The sequence below is a fragment of the Falco punctatus genome (assembly GCF_963210335.1).
Source record: "Falco punctatus genome assembly, chromosome: 5".
In the NCBI taxonomy this organism is placed as follows: domain Eukaryota; kingdom Metazoa; phylum Chordata; class Aves; order Falconiformes; family Falconidae; genus Falco; species Falco punctatus.
This window is the reverse complement of record NC_137584.1, coordinates 16,613,701-16,630,916: the sequence shown is the minus strand read 5'-3', so window position 1 is coordinate 16,630,916 and position 17,216 is coordinate 16,613,701. Positions and strand designations below refer to the sequence as shown.

Here is a 17,216-nt window from a genome sequence, read left to right as displayed (position 1 = left end):
CTAGAACAAAAGGAGAAACAGAGAAATAATATCTGAGATGCTCATTTGCAGGCACATGCAGACCTGCTAGAACTGTACTGCATTTTCTACCACTGCAAGGTCTTTGGAAGACATGTTTTTTCCCCTAATGTGTCTACCTGTTCCACCTACACCCCTACTCTCTCCTCGAAATAACTCAGTATTGTAACACCTTCTGGCCTTCCTGGTAAACTGCTCGTATCTTCTGGTGAACAGCCTGTCCTATTGACTGATTTCATATAGCTAAAATTAAAGGCCAAAAAACTTCTATCAGCTTTGCTTTACTTTAAAAAAAAAAACAACAAAACAAAAAGGCTTTTTAATACAACTTGGTTTATTTTTATGTGTAAGAAGAGATAAATCACATGAAGTTGGGCCTGTGGCTGGGAGACGTCAGTCCCCGAAATACCAGTAGTATTACAAACAAAAAAATAGGGGTTTGTAGAGGTCATCCCAGCTTAGCTAAAGTATTGCTCTCCTGACACTGTCATATGAATACAAAGCTCTTCTTATTCTCAGCTTTTGCAGTTTATAAATAGCTGTGGTGCTCTGTGCAAAAACAGGTTGCAAGCAAGATGGGAGGAACCAGCAGTGGGAAATAACTATCTTTTTGCTGGGGTCTAATTATTGTTTGTACTGCTGCAATGACCAGAGTGAAAGCACTCTGTGCCCTGTGTGCTTCTGGAATGAATTATAGTCTTTTCCTCTTCTTCAGGATTTTGTGGAAATAATTCATAAAACAATACTGGAGTCCAATAATGGTAGCTTGATCAAAAGAATAACTGAGATTAAAAATAACTTTCTTTCTTTTTTTTCCATACTACCACTGCTATACCTTTCTTCAGGCAACATTGCTGCCTGGCACTGACACAGGAAGAGAAAGTTTGGTGGGATGAGGGCAAAGGAGCACATAATGTCACTATGGCAGTTAGGAGGTACCTAATACACTCAATGACAGCAGCAGTACAAAGATGACCTACCAGCTACAGCAGCTGGTCCACAGCCCATGTGGTCTGGCCTGCCTCAGGAAAGGTGCTATCAAATTAGACTTCATCTGGCCAAGGTCTGTGGGACAAAGAACAATTTGTATAGGAAGCAATGATCTTTAAAATCTCAATGGTTGGACTTCTGCCAAAAAGCATACTGGGAGCTTTGGGAGCTTGTAAAGAGATATTTCCCCTTGCAAGGGAATTGCCCTACACATGTACTCTTTTTCCACTTTGACTTTTTTTTGAGAGAGATGCTATTAATCTTGCAAAAAGGCAGCAAAACCCAGTAAGCCTATAGTCAAGACAGTTCTTCCCTCTGAAAGCTCAACATAGTGCCTATCCAGTCTGTTCCTAAGACTGTACTGCACCTGTCTTTCCAATACAGTTTGTTCTTGTGCCCTCCCACCCCCTGGTTATTTTCAGCTGGAAACCCTTAGCCTAAAATCAGATTGCATCCTCTATTCAAAGAAGATCTGAAGAGAGACCCAATACAAATATTTAAACACTTAATCCCAGGAGTTTCAAAACCAAGGATTTGGCATCCATATGACATATATAGCACAGAGCAGTATGTGACTTAGAATGACAACCCAAAAATTTGATACCCTGCTGCCTAGACAATAAAAAATCCCAAGGATACTGACATGTCTGAAATGCATCCTGTCCAGAAATGCTGCATGTAATGCCAGACAACCGTAAGGCATTCCTGTCCACTCGTGATCCACAGTCATGAATTCTTGCTTGAGAGTAGACTGGATCCAGATTTATTGCTTTCCTTCTAGACTGCAATGGAACGGTTTCTGCATAACTGCCCAGAAGTTAACACACTGCTAAGGGAAGGACTGCCTCGGGTTTAAAATTCATCTTCAAGCTCAAATCCATGTTTTCTAGAGAATTTCCTAATTGACACATTATCTGTAGGCAGTAAATAAGGTACCAGAAAGAATTACAACACATCTTAAAAGGAAGAAGAGAGGGAATTAGGAATTTATGAACCAGTCAGCCAACTGCAATTCTCAGAAAAATGCTGCAATAAATAACCAAACAAGTTGAAGGTCTTTAAGGGATAGCCTAAGAGATTATCTGTAAGGAATCCTTTGCATTAAGCCAATTAATCTTCTAAACCAGGCAATAGACCTTGTGGACAGGAGGGAAGCAGAAATGATCCTATGTATTAACTTGTAAAATTTTTTTTATACTTCCATGAGACTTTATTTCAAGCAATCAAAGTAAAATATCTTGATGAAACTAAAGTAAGACAGGTACAAAAGCACCTGGGAAACTATTTTAACTATTTTTTAAAAGAAAATTTAAAATTAATAGTTCATTGTCCAAAGGGAGGGATGACTGAGTATAAGACCACAGAATTTTTCCTTACATCTAGTACTACTCAATAATGTGTAACCAGTAAATTAGATTATCAAATAAAAGAGTAATTTATTACAGTTGTATTTTATATTAGGTTTGGAGAGTATATAAGCAGATTGAATGACAGAATTAGAATTTGGATGCTTGAACAAACTGGAGAAAAAATCAATGCAAGAAAAAAAAAGAAAACAAGTTCAAGGTATTATTCTGTTTAGGGTTTACCAAAAGTACAACTGCAAGATGACTAGGCAGAAGGTCTTTAAAAAATAATCTGGGAGTCACTGTGGTTCATAAACCAAGGTGAATCAACAGTGTCTTACTATTGTCAAAAAGTAAGCCATACTAGGTTACGTAAACAACAGTGTTGCAGACAATGCAATATGAAGTAGCGTTTCTACTCTCACAGGCATGGACAGATGCTTAAACGGAGTACTGCATCCTGTTTCAGGTGTCTAACTTCAAGAAAGGACTTGGACCAACTAAAGCAGGATAAGGGGCAAATATGTACTCTGGAGCAAAGTGACTGAAGGCACTGAAGGCTTAATTTCAGAAGAAACCTAGGTCTATAGAACTCCAGCAACAGTTTAGGCAGACAGTCCATGAGTTGCTCTATAAAACTACTGAAGCTGTGTCTGAAGTGCTGTGAAGTAATAGGTTCCTTCCATTGTCCTCCTCCTGAGTAAGAAAACCCAAACTGAAAAGATTTGCTTTTGGGGGGTCATGTCACCCATATCCAAGGCTGCAAGGCAATTATTGCTACTGGATTTCATCTTTTTTTTCTCCACATACAGCGTCTGGCTTGCTTACTTAATAACCCCACTATTAGCAATGTCAAGTCAGCACAAAATGCGCAGAACACAGGGCTGAAGCAGCCATCTCAGACCTGGAAACAGTAAATGCAAGTGAAAACAGATTTGGCAAAAAAAAATAGTGTAGTAAGTCTAAAATGAAATGTAAACTGGGGAAAAAATAATTTGCTATTTAAAATATTTAACTATATTTGGAAATACATTTTAAAAGATCAGGTTTAGCCCTTATAAGTTATGGGTATATTAACTGAAAACCAAGGCAATCACCGAGCAAGTCTGCATTTTTAACCAGATGACTAGCTACTGAAACATCACTTATTACAGGTATCAAAATGTGTGGGAAATGGTGCTTTCTAAGGTCTGTATTTCCTGTTAAAAGGCATGACAAATGTAAACTCTTTGTTCAAAATCATACTTGAAATCTTTTATTTCAACATCATGTATGGTTGAAACAGTATTTTTAAATTAATGTTTAAAGACTGAGCTATTGCACCTTTTAGATAAGCAGCAGAAGACAAGGATTCCATTTGACTGAATGCCTCCATTGGAAGGCAGTAACCAGAATCCAAATTCCTTTATCTGTGTCACATCAACCAAAGTTAGGTCCATAGTTCAGGTCAAGTATATTCACAGCACAGAGCTTCATTAACCCTACAGTCTAGGGATTTGTCCCTTCTAAATTGACATTAATCTCATTGCCAGCCTTTTAGCATCCAGCCTTGTATTACGCTGAATTGCTTAAAATATGTTTAAAATACACTATACCTCCTTGCTCTTTTAAATCCAGCAATAAGAAATAAATCAATAGTTGTCAATGCACTATCCCAAAATGTTTGAGCCTTCTGTTTAAACCATTATCCAGAAACAGTCAGACCTAACTTAAAACCTGTTTCTTTAATCACTGGTCTATCCTGGACCACTGATGATATTGTTCCACTATGGATTAGCGAGTCAGAGACCAAAAGAGTAACAATGTAGACAACTAATGGGTATGACACTCACGTTTTCACAAAGGTTTTTACATCTTGTTAGAGAGTAGAAGAGTAACAGGAGAGATTGAGATGCCTTAATCACTCGCTATATACTGAAGACACAGCACAGTCTGAGGATTAAGGAGTCTTCTGAGAGATGCAGGCTCAGATCCCAGAAGATGGAAAAGAGGATTAAAATTAAGGTCTTGTAGTCCTTAACAAGTGCCCTGACCCTGCAATATTAGGCCAATACTGCAACATAGTTGTATTTGGAAACCACGTGAGGCCCTTCATTGATTTTGCTCTCCTAAAAAATGCATACACCTTTTCAGGTCAAATGAACCTTGTAATGCTGTAAAAATGCAATTATGATGTGTCCTGTTCCTTATGGTTTCGAAGTGTTTTAAAGGTAAGGATAACAAAGAACTAAACCAGATGTCTAAGAGGTTGTAGTATCTCAAATATTGGAGCACAGTCAGGACAAATTAGAAAAGCATCTGTTAGAAGTGACATGCACCGATACATAACTCTTTGGGACAGGAAAATGGATTGGGTGACTTCCTGAGGTTCTTAGCTAGCTCTGTTTTTCTCTGATCTCCTGTCCTTCAGAAGGGATCAGTCTGGTTTTCATCTTAGCAAAAGCAGAAATTTCTCTCACAGGCTTAAAGATTACAAGTTCATTTGAAATAGATTCAACTGTGAAATTTGAAATATGAGCACATGTTCTTAGGGCTCACAAGTACTCTACCTGTCATTTTAACTCAATATTTTAAATACAGTGTCATTGTTTAAATTCAGGATGATGAGTTAAGAGAATGTATTGAAATCTTGCAGAAGGTAGAAAATCGTGTCCTGTGCAACAGTAGATGCATTGTGTCAACTGACTGAATATATTTATCAATAGTCATATTTGATTGTGCTGTAATTCTATTGTTTTTCACAAGCTAAGTAGATTAAGGTCTAGGTGATACGTAGCACAACTCAAAGTAAAACATCAGGCAGAGTATGGGAACAGATACTGATGACTCAGAAGATGTGCTTTCCTCTGACTCAGAACTAAGACAGACACCTAGTATGGCTTTAGATATTGATGGGGTAATTTTTTCAGATGAGTGATAAGCTAAAGCCATTGATAAGGGGAGTCCACGTCACTCTAGACTGGCAAGACCTGGAGTATCACTTTTGGCATGACACCCAACCCCACATAAATTCTACAGCTTCCACAGAACACAAAGGTCATTTATTTTCTTCCTATCACAAGCTGTTGGGGAGACTTATAATGCAAAGAAACAGCTTCACTTCAGTACAGTTATTGTTTGCTTATCACTGTATTAAGTGCTATAGGATGGTAAGCATTAGATGCATTCAGGGTATTACAATGTAATTTTATAATTTTCCCTTTACTTTTAGGTGGTGGTTTGTTTGGGGTTTTTTTGCTTGAAATATTACTTACTATTACAGTTAAAAGGGACAATTCTTTTTAATATTTATAGCCGCTAATTTAAAATACTACACACAGTTTGACTCACTGAATGTGTACACTTCAGCATGAATAAATACTAACAGAAAGCTAACAAGTACTACAAATAGGACTATAATTAAACAGATGTGGAAATATTTATTATCAGAAGCTGTGTGTTGTTGAATAGTCTTACATTATTGCCAATCCTATGATTTCACCAATCTAAAAAATTAGCCATTTGAATACTAAGGAGTCATATGGGATGGAGGGAGACATGCTGTGTCGGAAGGACAGCTAAGACGATGAGGAGGGGGAATTGCTCTTTATGTGAAAGAGCAGCTGGAGTGCGTGGAGCTCTGCCTGGGGATGGGTAAGGAGCCGAACGAGAGTTCAGGGACTGAGCATCTCCCTTATGAGGACAGGCTGAGAGAACTGGGACTGTCAAGCCTGGAGAAGAGAAGGCTCAGTGGGATCTCATCAATGTATATAAATACCTGAACAGAGGGTGTAAAGAAAATGGAGTCAGGCTCTTTTCAGTGGTGCCCACTGACGGAACCAGAGGCAATGGCACAAACCGAAATACAGGAGGTGCCACCTGAACATCAGGAAACACTGCTTTACTGTGAGGGTGACTGAGCACTGAGAGCTTGGAGAGTTTCCATCCTTGGAGATATTTAAAAGCCAGCTGGACATGGATCTAGGCAACTGGTTCTAGGTAACCCTGCTTGAGCAAGATGACCTCCAGAGGTCCGTTCTAACCTTAACCACTCTGTGAGTCTGTTATAAACTATGGGGGAGTTTATACAGCTCATGGGGGACAGGATTCATGTTACCTCACATGACCAGTTTGAAATACAGGTACTTACTCTAATTGTTCATTCTTTCTCTACAGTCAAGAGAAATACTGCTGAAAAACAACTTACCCTGTCTTAAACACTTATTTCAGAACAGGATCAATTACCCTCTAGAAGGGGTTCTCTTTCGCTATGAATTATAGAGGAAGCCTAAACCGCTAACTCATATTTGACACCTAACTCATGGTGGCAAAAGTGGCATGGCATGTATCCTACTACAGTTTCTAAATGAGTTTCTAAATGCAGCCCAAAGTTAGGTGACTGTTTTTCCACTTGGAGGGAAATGATTCTGATTTAGCTTGAGTTAAATGTCTGAATTTGTGTGAATACCAATGTATAAATTTGCTGTGTTACAACTCAGTCCTCTGATTAGTGTCTTCTCCATTTATAATTTTGTTTCCTGTTTTACACAGTATCTTATCTAATGCAACACCAGATTAATGAAATTTCTTGCAAGTCACTTTATTAAAGCAATGACAATTACTTTGAAGACAACATTTTATACCATTTTTGCCATATAACAACAGGGCAGAAGACAGAACACAAAGTGTACAAACAGGTAGGCAGGAATGGACAGCTCAGGCCAGGGAAACTTGATAAAGACAGTATAGGAGAAATATAGAGCATAAGGGAGAGGAAAACCTAAGACTAAATACAAAATTGTATTCCTGAGCATTCAGCAGGGGGAAATAATAAAATTTTTACCTCTACTTCTGAGGTTGAAAACTGTAACCCTTGAAGAACATTCTAAAGAATATTAAGGTAGCCTGGTACACAGGATACTGGACTGAGATTACAGGAATAAAGAAAAAATAAATACATAGTCTTGTGGCAAATAAGATGAAGAAAACCATATTGTTACTATTAATTGATCCCTGTAATGTCAGCAGAGAAAAAGCAGAAGGAAGGGTTGTCAAACACAGGTAAGTGAAAATCCTGAAAAATAAAAGAAATTGTACTCAGCAAGTAGAGAAAGCAGTATACAAAAGTATTTAAGATATATGTATAACTGTAGCAATGAAGAATGCACGCTGCTTTAGTTTCTAAAGAATGAATGGATTTGAGCGAGGCAAGTGTGTGAACACGAAGATTATTGGTAGGAACTTTTTTTTTTTATGTTCATGACTATGATGGATAAGGAGATAAATGAAAACATTAATTTGTTTCAAGCAGTATGATGCTGACGGTGCTGCACAGGCTGAAATGTATTTACGAATTGACTGGAGTAGCCATGTACTTTGCTGATCGTTTTCTTCACCTGCAGGCTGCACTGATACCTCTTCCTTTTTCTTAACTAATCAGCATTTTTAGTAAGTTTTCTTAGAAGCCATAAAACGCTTTTAAAATGTTTTACTTTTTAAAAACATTAGTTTCATGGTTATGTTCAAGAACTTTTACCCCCGTATTTGCCTATTTTCTTCCTTTGTTTTGATTGCAGCCTGACTAAAGAAAGTCAGCCTCATCCCCCAAGAGCTGGCCGAGTTATTTAATTCCTCTCCTCTACATTTGTTGTCTGCTGTATCTCCCAGTGAGCTGTGCTGACTCCTACTGATTCCATTCTTAGTCTCCTAGTTCTTCTCATGTTTTGAACAGGAATCTCTAACATCTAATTAAGGGTGTGAATCCCTTTACGTTGGAACTATTTTAAAGCTGGGCATACCCAAGTGACTATTGCCTTGAAAATGTATGTTCTGAGATGACTTAGATGCTTTTGAAAAATAATCTTTTTTTCGTAAAACTAAAGGCCAACTTCCAAAAGCAAAACTTACCTCCTGCTCAGCTCTTAATCAAAGATGAAATTGTATTTCTTTGTTTCCAAAATTACTTTCGTATGTGGGAATGTGCCCCAATAAAGCAAAGTAAAACCTGAATAAAGGTTTCAGGCTATTTTCTGAAAGAAGACTAAAGTGGGGTATCACTCTTTCCTAAAAACAGATAGTAAAAGTACATAAAAATGGAAAATAGCACAGTAAAAAAGCCTCAAAATATGAACAGTGGAAAAGTATTTATGGCCAGCTGTATTCACAATGGTACCTTCAAAAAAGGTACCATGATTCCTGCATTACCTTTCACTGCATTTCAGTCAAATCAGAGATTGGTAGCTTTTATCTTGTACAAACAGTGCCCAGTTCTGAGAGCTTCTTTTCAAGTCCAGACTTACCGAATCACTAACGGGTTGAGAGGCCTCAGAAAATGCATGCCTCACACAGCTGCCTCGTGAGCCCGATTACACAGGCAGCAGAGGTTGTCAGGCTTTTATCTGCATCCACTGAGCAGCATAACACACTTGCTTTCAGGGGTTCACTCCAAAGTTTGTAACATTAATCCTCAGGAACAGCGTCTGCAGAGTTCTGATATCCCATGCCCAGACTTTTGAAAATGTCTCCAGACTGTTTCTTACTTGCTTACAAATGATTAAATAAAATTAAATCTTGAAAGGTGTCTTGATGCGTAGAAGTTTTGGAATTTTGAATGTTTTCTACAAAGGAATTTATTTTAAAACTGGAATTTCAAATAAAATTACAAACTACATGAAACATGGCAATAAATTTTAGAATCTGGTTTCTTTAAAAAGCATACTTTGTGCAGTGAAAATATGAGTCTGTTTCTAAGCTTCTTTAGTTATTCTAAAACACTGCAGAAAAAAAAAAATATTGTTTTACATTTGTCTTGTCTGTATCCTAAGAATTTTTTTCTACTAACTAGGAGGACTTTGCATTAAGTTTCTTTTGGCATATTGAAATCTTTTGAGTCTGCAAGAAATATTGGCTCTACATCTGCCATTGCAAATATTGTTAAGACTTTCTGAATTACTTGTTGTGACCTATTCAGTAAGACAGCGTTAGCTCCACAGCTTTCTCCTCAGTTTCCCTCCATTCCAAAGGGCAGCTTCAAGGACATGAGTTTCACTGTGTATGATTATCTACAGTGGGTATGTCTACAAAAGAGATATTTTCACATCTGTGCAGGCAACCTTAAACCAAACTACCTCCAATTATCTACAATTCCCTAAACTAAGTATATCCTGAATACTCACTGGTGCGCTTGCGTATTCCAGTGGTTATGATGGTATACCCCAGTTTACCTAGTGCTCTTCTGAGTGGTGTGTCTCTAGGAAATAAGCAAACAGATTACTTTTCCTTTATGGCTTTAAGGACATTAGTTATTTTAGCTTGCCACCATACACATGCAGGGTACTTCCAGCCGTTATAGCTCTTACTATTTGCCACTGGCACATCAGACACATTAAACATGCTGCCCCCTATTCTAAGTGTTTATGTTATGATGGCGATATCCATGTGTTGCTTCATGCATTTTGGACAACACTGGAATGCAAGCTGATGCTGAAAATCAAAGAAATGACTACCATAGTATTTTCATGACAAACTGGACGGCCATGGAAGCTGCTGCAATTGTTACTCTATCCCCAAGTATACAGTAGTATTTCAGGCAGGAATTGTGCAACTGTACAATGAGAATATTTAAACACAGATAGGGAATAGTTGCAGTGGCTCCAGAATTTTGCATCTAAACAGATGAAGAAACAAATGTGTCACACTCTTCTTGGTGTGGAGATGCTAACTCTTATTAGAAAAAGTTACCCGAGGGGCATCAGAAACATGTTGAATAGCTAGTTTCAGAAAATAAGATTATTGCTGAGATGCATATGTCTACAGCTTGCACTGCTGAGAACACATACCACCACTATCAGCTGCAACAATATTACACTCCCTGGGTTTAGACTTGATGGCAGGTTCAGAACTACTAATTTGAAAAATGTAAAAGGGTGGTGGTGCATGGCACCCTTTTATATATACAGCGAAACTCATATTCATGAAGCTGCCCTTTGGAATGGAGGGAAACTGAGGAGAAAGCTGTAGAGCTAACGCTAAGTCTTACTGAATAGGTCATAACAAGTAATTCAGAAAGTCTTAACAATATTTGCAATGGCAGAAGAGGATGAAGTAACCCTTCTGTACCCAGAAGGGGTACAAAGGAGGCCCTTCTGCATAAAGAAACCTGCACAAGCAAACTAAAATGTATTTAGTCATCATATTCTCAATAGGGTACAGGTCCCTATTATTAGTTTGGTCGGTATTATTTTGGCCAACAGTCTTACATGACTGCTGGCTAAAGTAATATTTTGACTGTGCAAGCCCTGGCAAAAGACAATTTAATTACACACATAGCAAAGGCTGGTACAGAGTCATCTGGCAGACTAAGACCTAAAACACCATCTGAACATCAGTGTTGCAAAAAGTGCACGTTTATTGATAGCCTGATACAGTCTACCCACTGCAACACCAGACAGAAGTCCTTTTTTATGACAAAGACTTAGCATACCTTTAATTTGCTGAACCATTTTACTCAAGCAAAAGGCAAAGGAAATTAAGAGATTCAAAATAATCTCGGCACCGCATCATGGAGGCTGGTACTTCTCAGATGCTTCTTGTTTAAAACCAAACAGAAAAGCTGCTATTTTTTTTTCTTCCAAGAAATAAAAAAAATTACTAATCTTTGCCTTGTACTGGCTTACAGCTTCCATCTTGATTTTTCAAATATATATGATTTTCTCAATTTATAATACTAGTTAATTTCTCTGTGTTTGTGAGCTTTTGATCATAAGATTACACATATTTTGGTTTCCAAGTGATTTGTTTTTCCTGTTAAATTGAGTACAGGTGTATCTTTTCTAATACACTGATGATTATAGTACTATACAAAAGAGAAATGTTTACTAAGCAAGGAAGTAACAAAAGGACATGTATGCCTGACAAGAAAATATGATAATATATATTATTTCTAGAACATGTTCTAAATTTCCTTCCTGTATAATAATTTTGTCATTTAATGATATAAGCTTCTATTTGAGCATGGGATAGAACTGCAACAGAGCTCTTGTTACCAGCTTTGGCTTCTATCTTCTATTTTTTAATTCAAATCTCAGAATTAAATCAAAGGCAACATTTTTTAACAGTAATGAAATTCCATCAGTAGATGACAAGACAAGCTTTGAGTTGAGTGGCAGTACAGCCTATCAGTTGACAGAAGAACACAGTGAGTTATACAAGTGGACCTGTAAAGTTTTCCTGTCTTGATAATTTGTTGGTATTTTGCTGCACAAAAAACTCCCAGAAAAAAACATCAATGAACATGCCTCCCTACCAACGGAGGGGAAAAATCAGGAGTAGTGTGGAGAGGATGCTGAACAGGCAATAAGTGGCTGATAGCTGCAGTAATCTGAACAGATTGAGCAGAGATCACTGTTTAGTTTTGGCTACAGCATTAACAGCGCAAGGCAACAAAATCTGCGGTTAACATTTTAGAGCAAAAACGTAAATGAATTTTCACACTTATCCAAAAAATCTTTTCAAAAGGGAATAGTTACAAGTCCTTGTAATTGCTGTATGCTATTGTAATTGCAATTAAAAGCTCAACGATATTATTATTAAAGTACCAGTTTAGCAGTCTTCATGGGTAGCATTGAAAGACAGTAACAAAAAAAAAAATCAGGATTAGACCGCAGTTTTGTAACAGCAGCTGTATAGCATCTTTACACCACAATTTCCTACATACACAGTCACAGCAAATATGGAAAGTGCTATTAGCGCCAAAGGCTCTGTTTGTTGTCCCTGTTCTCCCTCGAACATATCTTAAGGAAATATTCCCCCAGGCTGTCAGCTCGAACAGCTTGCTGAGATAAACACTGTGATATATCCAGACTGTCAGACCATTGGACTGTTCCAAAAAGAGTGTCTGGAGAAAATCCAACTTAAATGAAATCAAAAAGGCCCAACTTTCCTAATGTATAGGCTTAATTACTTCAATAGAAATAAACAAGTAGATTTGTTGTAAAAGCACGTAACCACAGAAACCTTACTTGTGAGCAACATTGTGCAAATTTTTTTTAAATGATTCATCTTTAGGATTACTCCTGTAATACTGAAATACCATCTACTTGGATTACATATTGCCTAAGTGCCAATTATGAATGTTAAACCTGCCAAGTGATGATTACAGCATGTGTCCATACAAGATCATGACTTCTTCAGTCATGAAAAATCATTCTTTAGCAGATCTCCAAAGTTTTAACACATATTTGGCATAAAATACATTATAGATACAAATGTTCTATTGAACAGACAGAAACAACATGAGGAATTCACTGAATTTTCCCAATAAACAACTGAAAAAGCATTTCTCAATGTTTGGTTGCATTTGTGAAGCATCAGTAGTAGTTTTCTACTCCCTTTAACAGTCCACAGCCAATGCATCTTATCAGAGTACTACAAAGAAACTGAAATTACCTTCTCTTCTAAGAGCAGTTTTAGAAGATGAAAATGGAAAACAACTTTCATTATCACTAAATCACAAGGACAAGATCCAGCCCAAGATCATGATGCTACACCAGAAACCTTTAGCACACTACACATTGCACATGAAGTGCTCATTTACATTAATTGGTGAAAAGGTCTGTGCTAAATCCTTATAATGAATTCAGAGAATTTTTTATAAATATGCATGACCAAAGAAACCAAACAAATATTAAGAATCCACTGTAAAGCCTCAGTTTTGATAATGTGCTAGAGCAACACACATAAATTTCCAGTAATAATCTTAATACTGTATCACTCTTCAACCACTTCATTCCACTCAAAGCCACAAACACATCAAATACAGCTCCAGCACATCAGCACAGAATTGCCACAGCAGAAAGGTTCCCCTCTCTAGCACAAAGCACAGGTCTGTTTCATGAATCTTCCACTACAACAGCGTTCTTTACGTACTATATGCCAGCAGTGCAGTGCTCAAATGTATGCTGTGACTGAGCAGGCCCAGGCCATGGAAACAGAACAAGCTTCTTGACTGCACTATTGAGTGAAACTTGAACACAGGGCAGAAACATAGAACCATAGAACCATTTAGGTTGGAAAAGACCTTTAAGTTCATTGAGTTCAATCATAACCCAGCACTGCCAAGTCCATCACTAAACCACATCCCTAAGCACCAACTGCATCTACACATTTTTTAAACACCTCCGGGATGGTGATTCCACCACCTCCCTGGGCAGCCTGTTCCAATGCTTCACCACCCTTTCAGTGAACAAATTTTTCCCAATATCCAATCTAAACCTCCCCTGGTGCAGCTTGAGGCTGTTTCCTCTTTACTTGTCGCTTGTCATTTGGGCAAAGAGACCTTCCCCCCCTGCCTACAGCATCCTTTCAGGTAGTTGGAGAGAGCAATAAGGTCCCCTCTAAGCCTCCTTTCATCCACAACCCAGTTCCCTCAGCCACCCCTCATAAGACCTGTGCTCCAGACCCTTTACCAGCCTTGTTGCCCTTCTCTGGACACGCTCCAGCACCTCTACATCCCTCTTGAAGTGTGGCCTCACCAGTGCTGAGTACAGGGGGACAATCACTTCCCTTGTCCTGCTGGCCACACTGTTTCTGATACCAGCCAGGATGCTATTGGCCTTCTTGGCCACCCCAGCTGGCTCATGTTCAGTCGGCTGTTGGCAGGCATCCCTAGGTCCTTTTCCACCCAGCAGCTTTCCAGCCACTCTTCCCCAAACCTGTAGCATTTCTGGGGCTTGTTATGACCCAAGTGCAGGACCTGGCACTTCTCCTTGTTGAACCTCATGCAATTGGCCTCAGCCCATCGGTCCAGATCCCTCTGCAGAGCCTTCCTGATCAACACTCCCCCTTTAACCTGGTGGTGTCTGCAAACTTACTGAGGGTGCACTTGATCCCATTGTCCAGATTGCCAATAAAGATATTAACCAGAACTAGCCCCAGTACTGAGCCCTGGGGAACACCACTTGTGACCTGTCACCAGCTGGATGTAACTCCATTCACCACCGCTCTTCCAGTTTGGCTGTCCAGGCAGCTTTTAACCCAGCATAGAATACACCCGTCCAAGCCACAAGCAGCCAGGTTCTCCAGGAAAATGCTGTGGGAAACTGTGTCAAAGGCTTTACTGAGGTCCAGGTAGACACCATCCACAGCCTTTCCCTCATCCTTTAGGCAGGTTACTTTGTCATAGGAAATCAGGTTAGTCAAGCAGGACCTGCCTTTCACAAACCCACGCTGGCTGGGCCTGATCTCCCAGTTGTCCTGTTCATGCCACGTGATGGCATTCAGGATGATCTGCTCCATAAACTTCCCTGGCACCAAGGTCAGGCTGACAGACCTGTAGTTTCCCAGATCCTCTTTCCTGCCCTTCTTGTAGATGGGTGTCACATGGTTAACCACTAGTCTTCTGGGACCTCCCTGGTTAGCCAGGATCGTTTATAAATGACAGAGAGTGGCTTGACACACTCTTCTGCCAGCTCCTTCAGTACCCTTGGGTGGATCCTATCCTGCCCCATAGACTTGTGCATGCCCAAGTGGAGCAGCAGGTCACTAACCATTCCCTCCTGAACTGTTGGGACTTCTTCTGTTCCTCATCCCCGTCTTCCAGCTCAGGGGGCTGAGTACCCAGAGGGTAACTGGTCTTCCTATTAAAGACTGAAGCAAAGACAGCACTGAGTACCTCGGCCTTTTGCTCATCCTTTGTGGCAACGTTCTCTGCCGCATCCAATAAAGGACAGAGATTCTCCTTGGCCCTCCTTTTGTTTCTTATGTGTTTGTAAAAACATTTTTTATTATCTTTAATGGCAATAGCCAGCCTGAGTTCTTGCTGGGCTTTTGCCTCTCTAGTCTTCTCCCTGAATAACCTCATGGCATCCTTATAGTCCTCCAGTTTCCTGCCCCTTCTTCCAAAGGTGGTGAACTCTCCTTTTTCCCCCGAGTTCCAGCCAAAGCTCTCTGTTCAGCCAGGCCAGTCTTCTTTCCCTGTCCTGTCTTTTGGCACACGGGGACAGCCCCTCCTGCGCCTTTAAGACTATCTTCTTGAAGAATGTCCAGCCCTCCTGGACCCCCTGACCCTTCAGGGCTGTCTCTCAGGGACTCTGTCAACCAGTCTCCCAAACCGGCCAAAGTCTGCCTATGAACTAACATTAAACAGTCATGAGACTTTTTAAAGGACTGAACAAAACAAAGCAGTTTGAAAACAGATTTTGACTGAAGACATCCATCAAACAATAAAGATGAAAATATGCCAGAGTGGAGAATAAACAAGCCACTGAAATGAAGCTGACATAGTAAAATTTGACAAGAGCAAGAAACTAAGTTATTTAGAATTTCATATACACAAAGAAATTATCATCAGTGGAGAAACATAAAGCAGCACTCATTTAAATTGTAACTATTAATGAAATTTACAATTTCCAGGTAAGGCAAAATTTAAGACATTATACATCTCCTTTGCAATATAAATACTATGAGGAGTTTGAACTAGCTAAAAAAAACCCAAATAAACGATCTTCTATTAAAAGCCTCCTTTTCCTATTAAATTCTTGCCTCAAGATACAAAACCTGTACTTTGTAGTTTACGACCTCCTTTGCATCACAGTATGAAATTTCACCCAGTGACTCTACTGAAGCCAGTAACTTGTATTTGTCATAACGTGAGTTTGCCAGCCTTTCACCATCCATTCCACCTTACTCTTCGAATTAGGAAACTTTTAGAAGCTTGTATTTTTCCCTTGTGAGATACCACTGATCTACTTTGTGAGTTAAATAGGGAGTCCTTTACATGTTTTACTGTTTCCAGTTTTTGAACATTTTTTGCAGCTTTGCATTCTCACCAAGACATCACTAAGACATGGCTGTGTACAGAAACAATTAACACTGTCCTGCAGTTGCTTCTGCTCCATCACCCTGTTCACCCAAAACCCAGATCATAGGATCCGAGAAACACCATGGCACTGAACCTAATGTGAAGAGTGAAAGAAGGGCTGAGTAGGAGCAGTAAGTGTAAAGGCAGGAGTAACAGGGCACATGAAAAATGCCACACATAAGCTCCAGACATATGGCTGTTTTTTTAATATCAAAAAATAAGGTAACTTGAGAAGTCTGTGGTCAACAGAACTGCATATGGTATTTCAATAGTATCGATGCTATTTAAAAATAAAAATCCCTCCTCCTTCTCACAATTTCATGCTATATATCTAGGATCACGTAAGGGTCATTTTTACTGTTACTATAACACAGCCCTGGGAGTTCATATTGACTTACTTGTCCATTAGAATCCCTGGACCCTATTTAGAGTAACAGAAACTTTCTGAAAAACTTATAAATCTTGCTTGTGTTCCTGTTTCTAGCTGTATGACTTTGCAAGTGTCTGTACTAAAACACATGTCTGAGTGAAGACAAGTTACTAAACAATCTAGGTTAATTCTGCACAACTGTGTCGACATCATTGTTACATGCTATTCATTAGTCTTTGCACCAGTCACACTTGTCTTTTTCAGTGATCTTTGATTGCACTCCTTTGATAAAACTGTTTGAAAACATGGACATTTAGTGTGTGTTACGGCATTGCACTTGCCTTAATGCCAACCTCGTAACCTTATCAAGCCATTAAGTCAGCTTTCTTTACAAAAACTATTTCCCTTAGAACTACATTGATTTGCATTAATTATATTATTATCCTTTAATTCTTTTTTGTTTTAATCAGCTTAATCATGTATGAGTTTTCTGTTAGATTAGTCTAACCTGGTCACAGTCAACACACTTCACCATTTTAAACATTGGCATGACACGGGCATAAATACAGCCTTCAGAGATTTTACCAAAAAAGCTAAGTCAATATCAGCAAATCAAAGATCTACCCAGCAAACCCTTAAGCGTGTATGGACATGG

The 17,216-nt window shown here is 39.0% G+C and overlaps 1 protein-coding gene across 13 annotated transcripts in view; it reads right to left on the bottom strand.

The window, feature by feature from the left end:
- Positions 1-17,216, bottom strand: part of LGSN (lengsin, lens protein with glutamine synthetase domain) — a 126,456-nt gene that overhangs the window by 105,931 nt on the left and 3,309 nt on the right. For 4 of the 13 annotated variants that reach the window (XM_080388826.1, XM_080388832.1, XM_080388833.1 and 1 more), the window contains one exon: positions 999-1,083. The exons of the other annotated variants lie outside the window; for them this stretch is intronic. In XM_080388826.1, coding sequence (XP_080244952.1) covers positions 999-1,026 — 28 coding nt within the window. In that variant the 5' untranslated portion in view covers positions 1,027-1,083. The remainder of the gene's footprint in view (positions 1-998; positions 1,084-17,216) is intronic. 13 annotated transcript variants of the gene reach the window in all.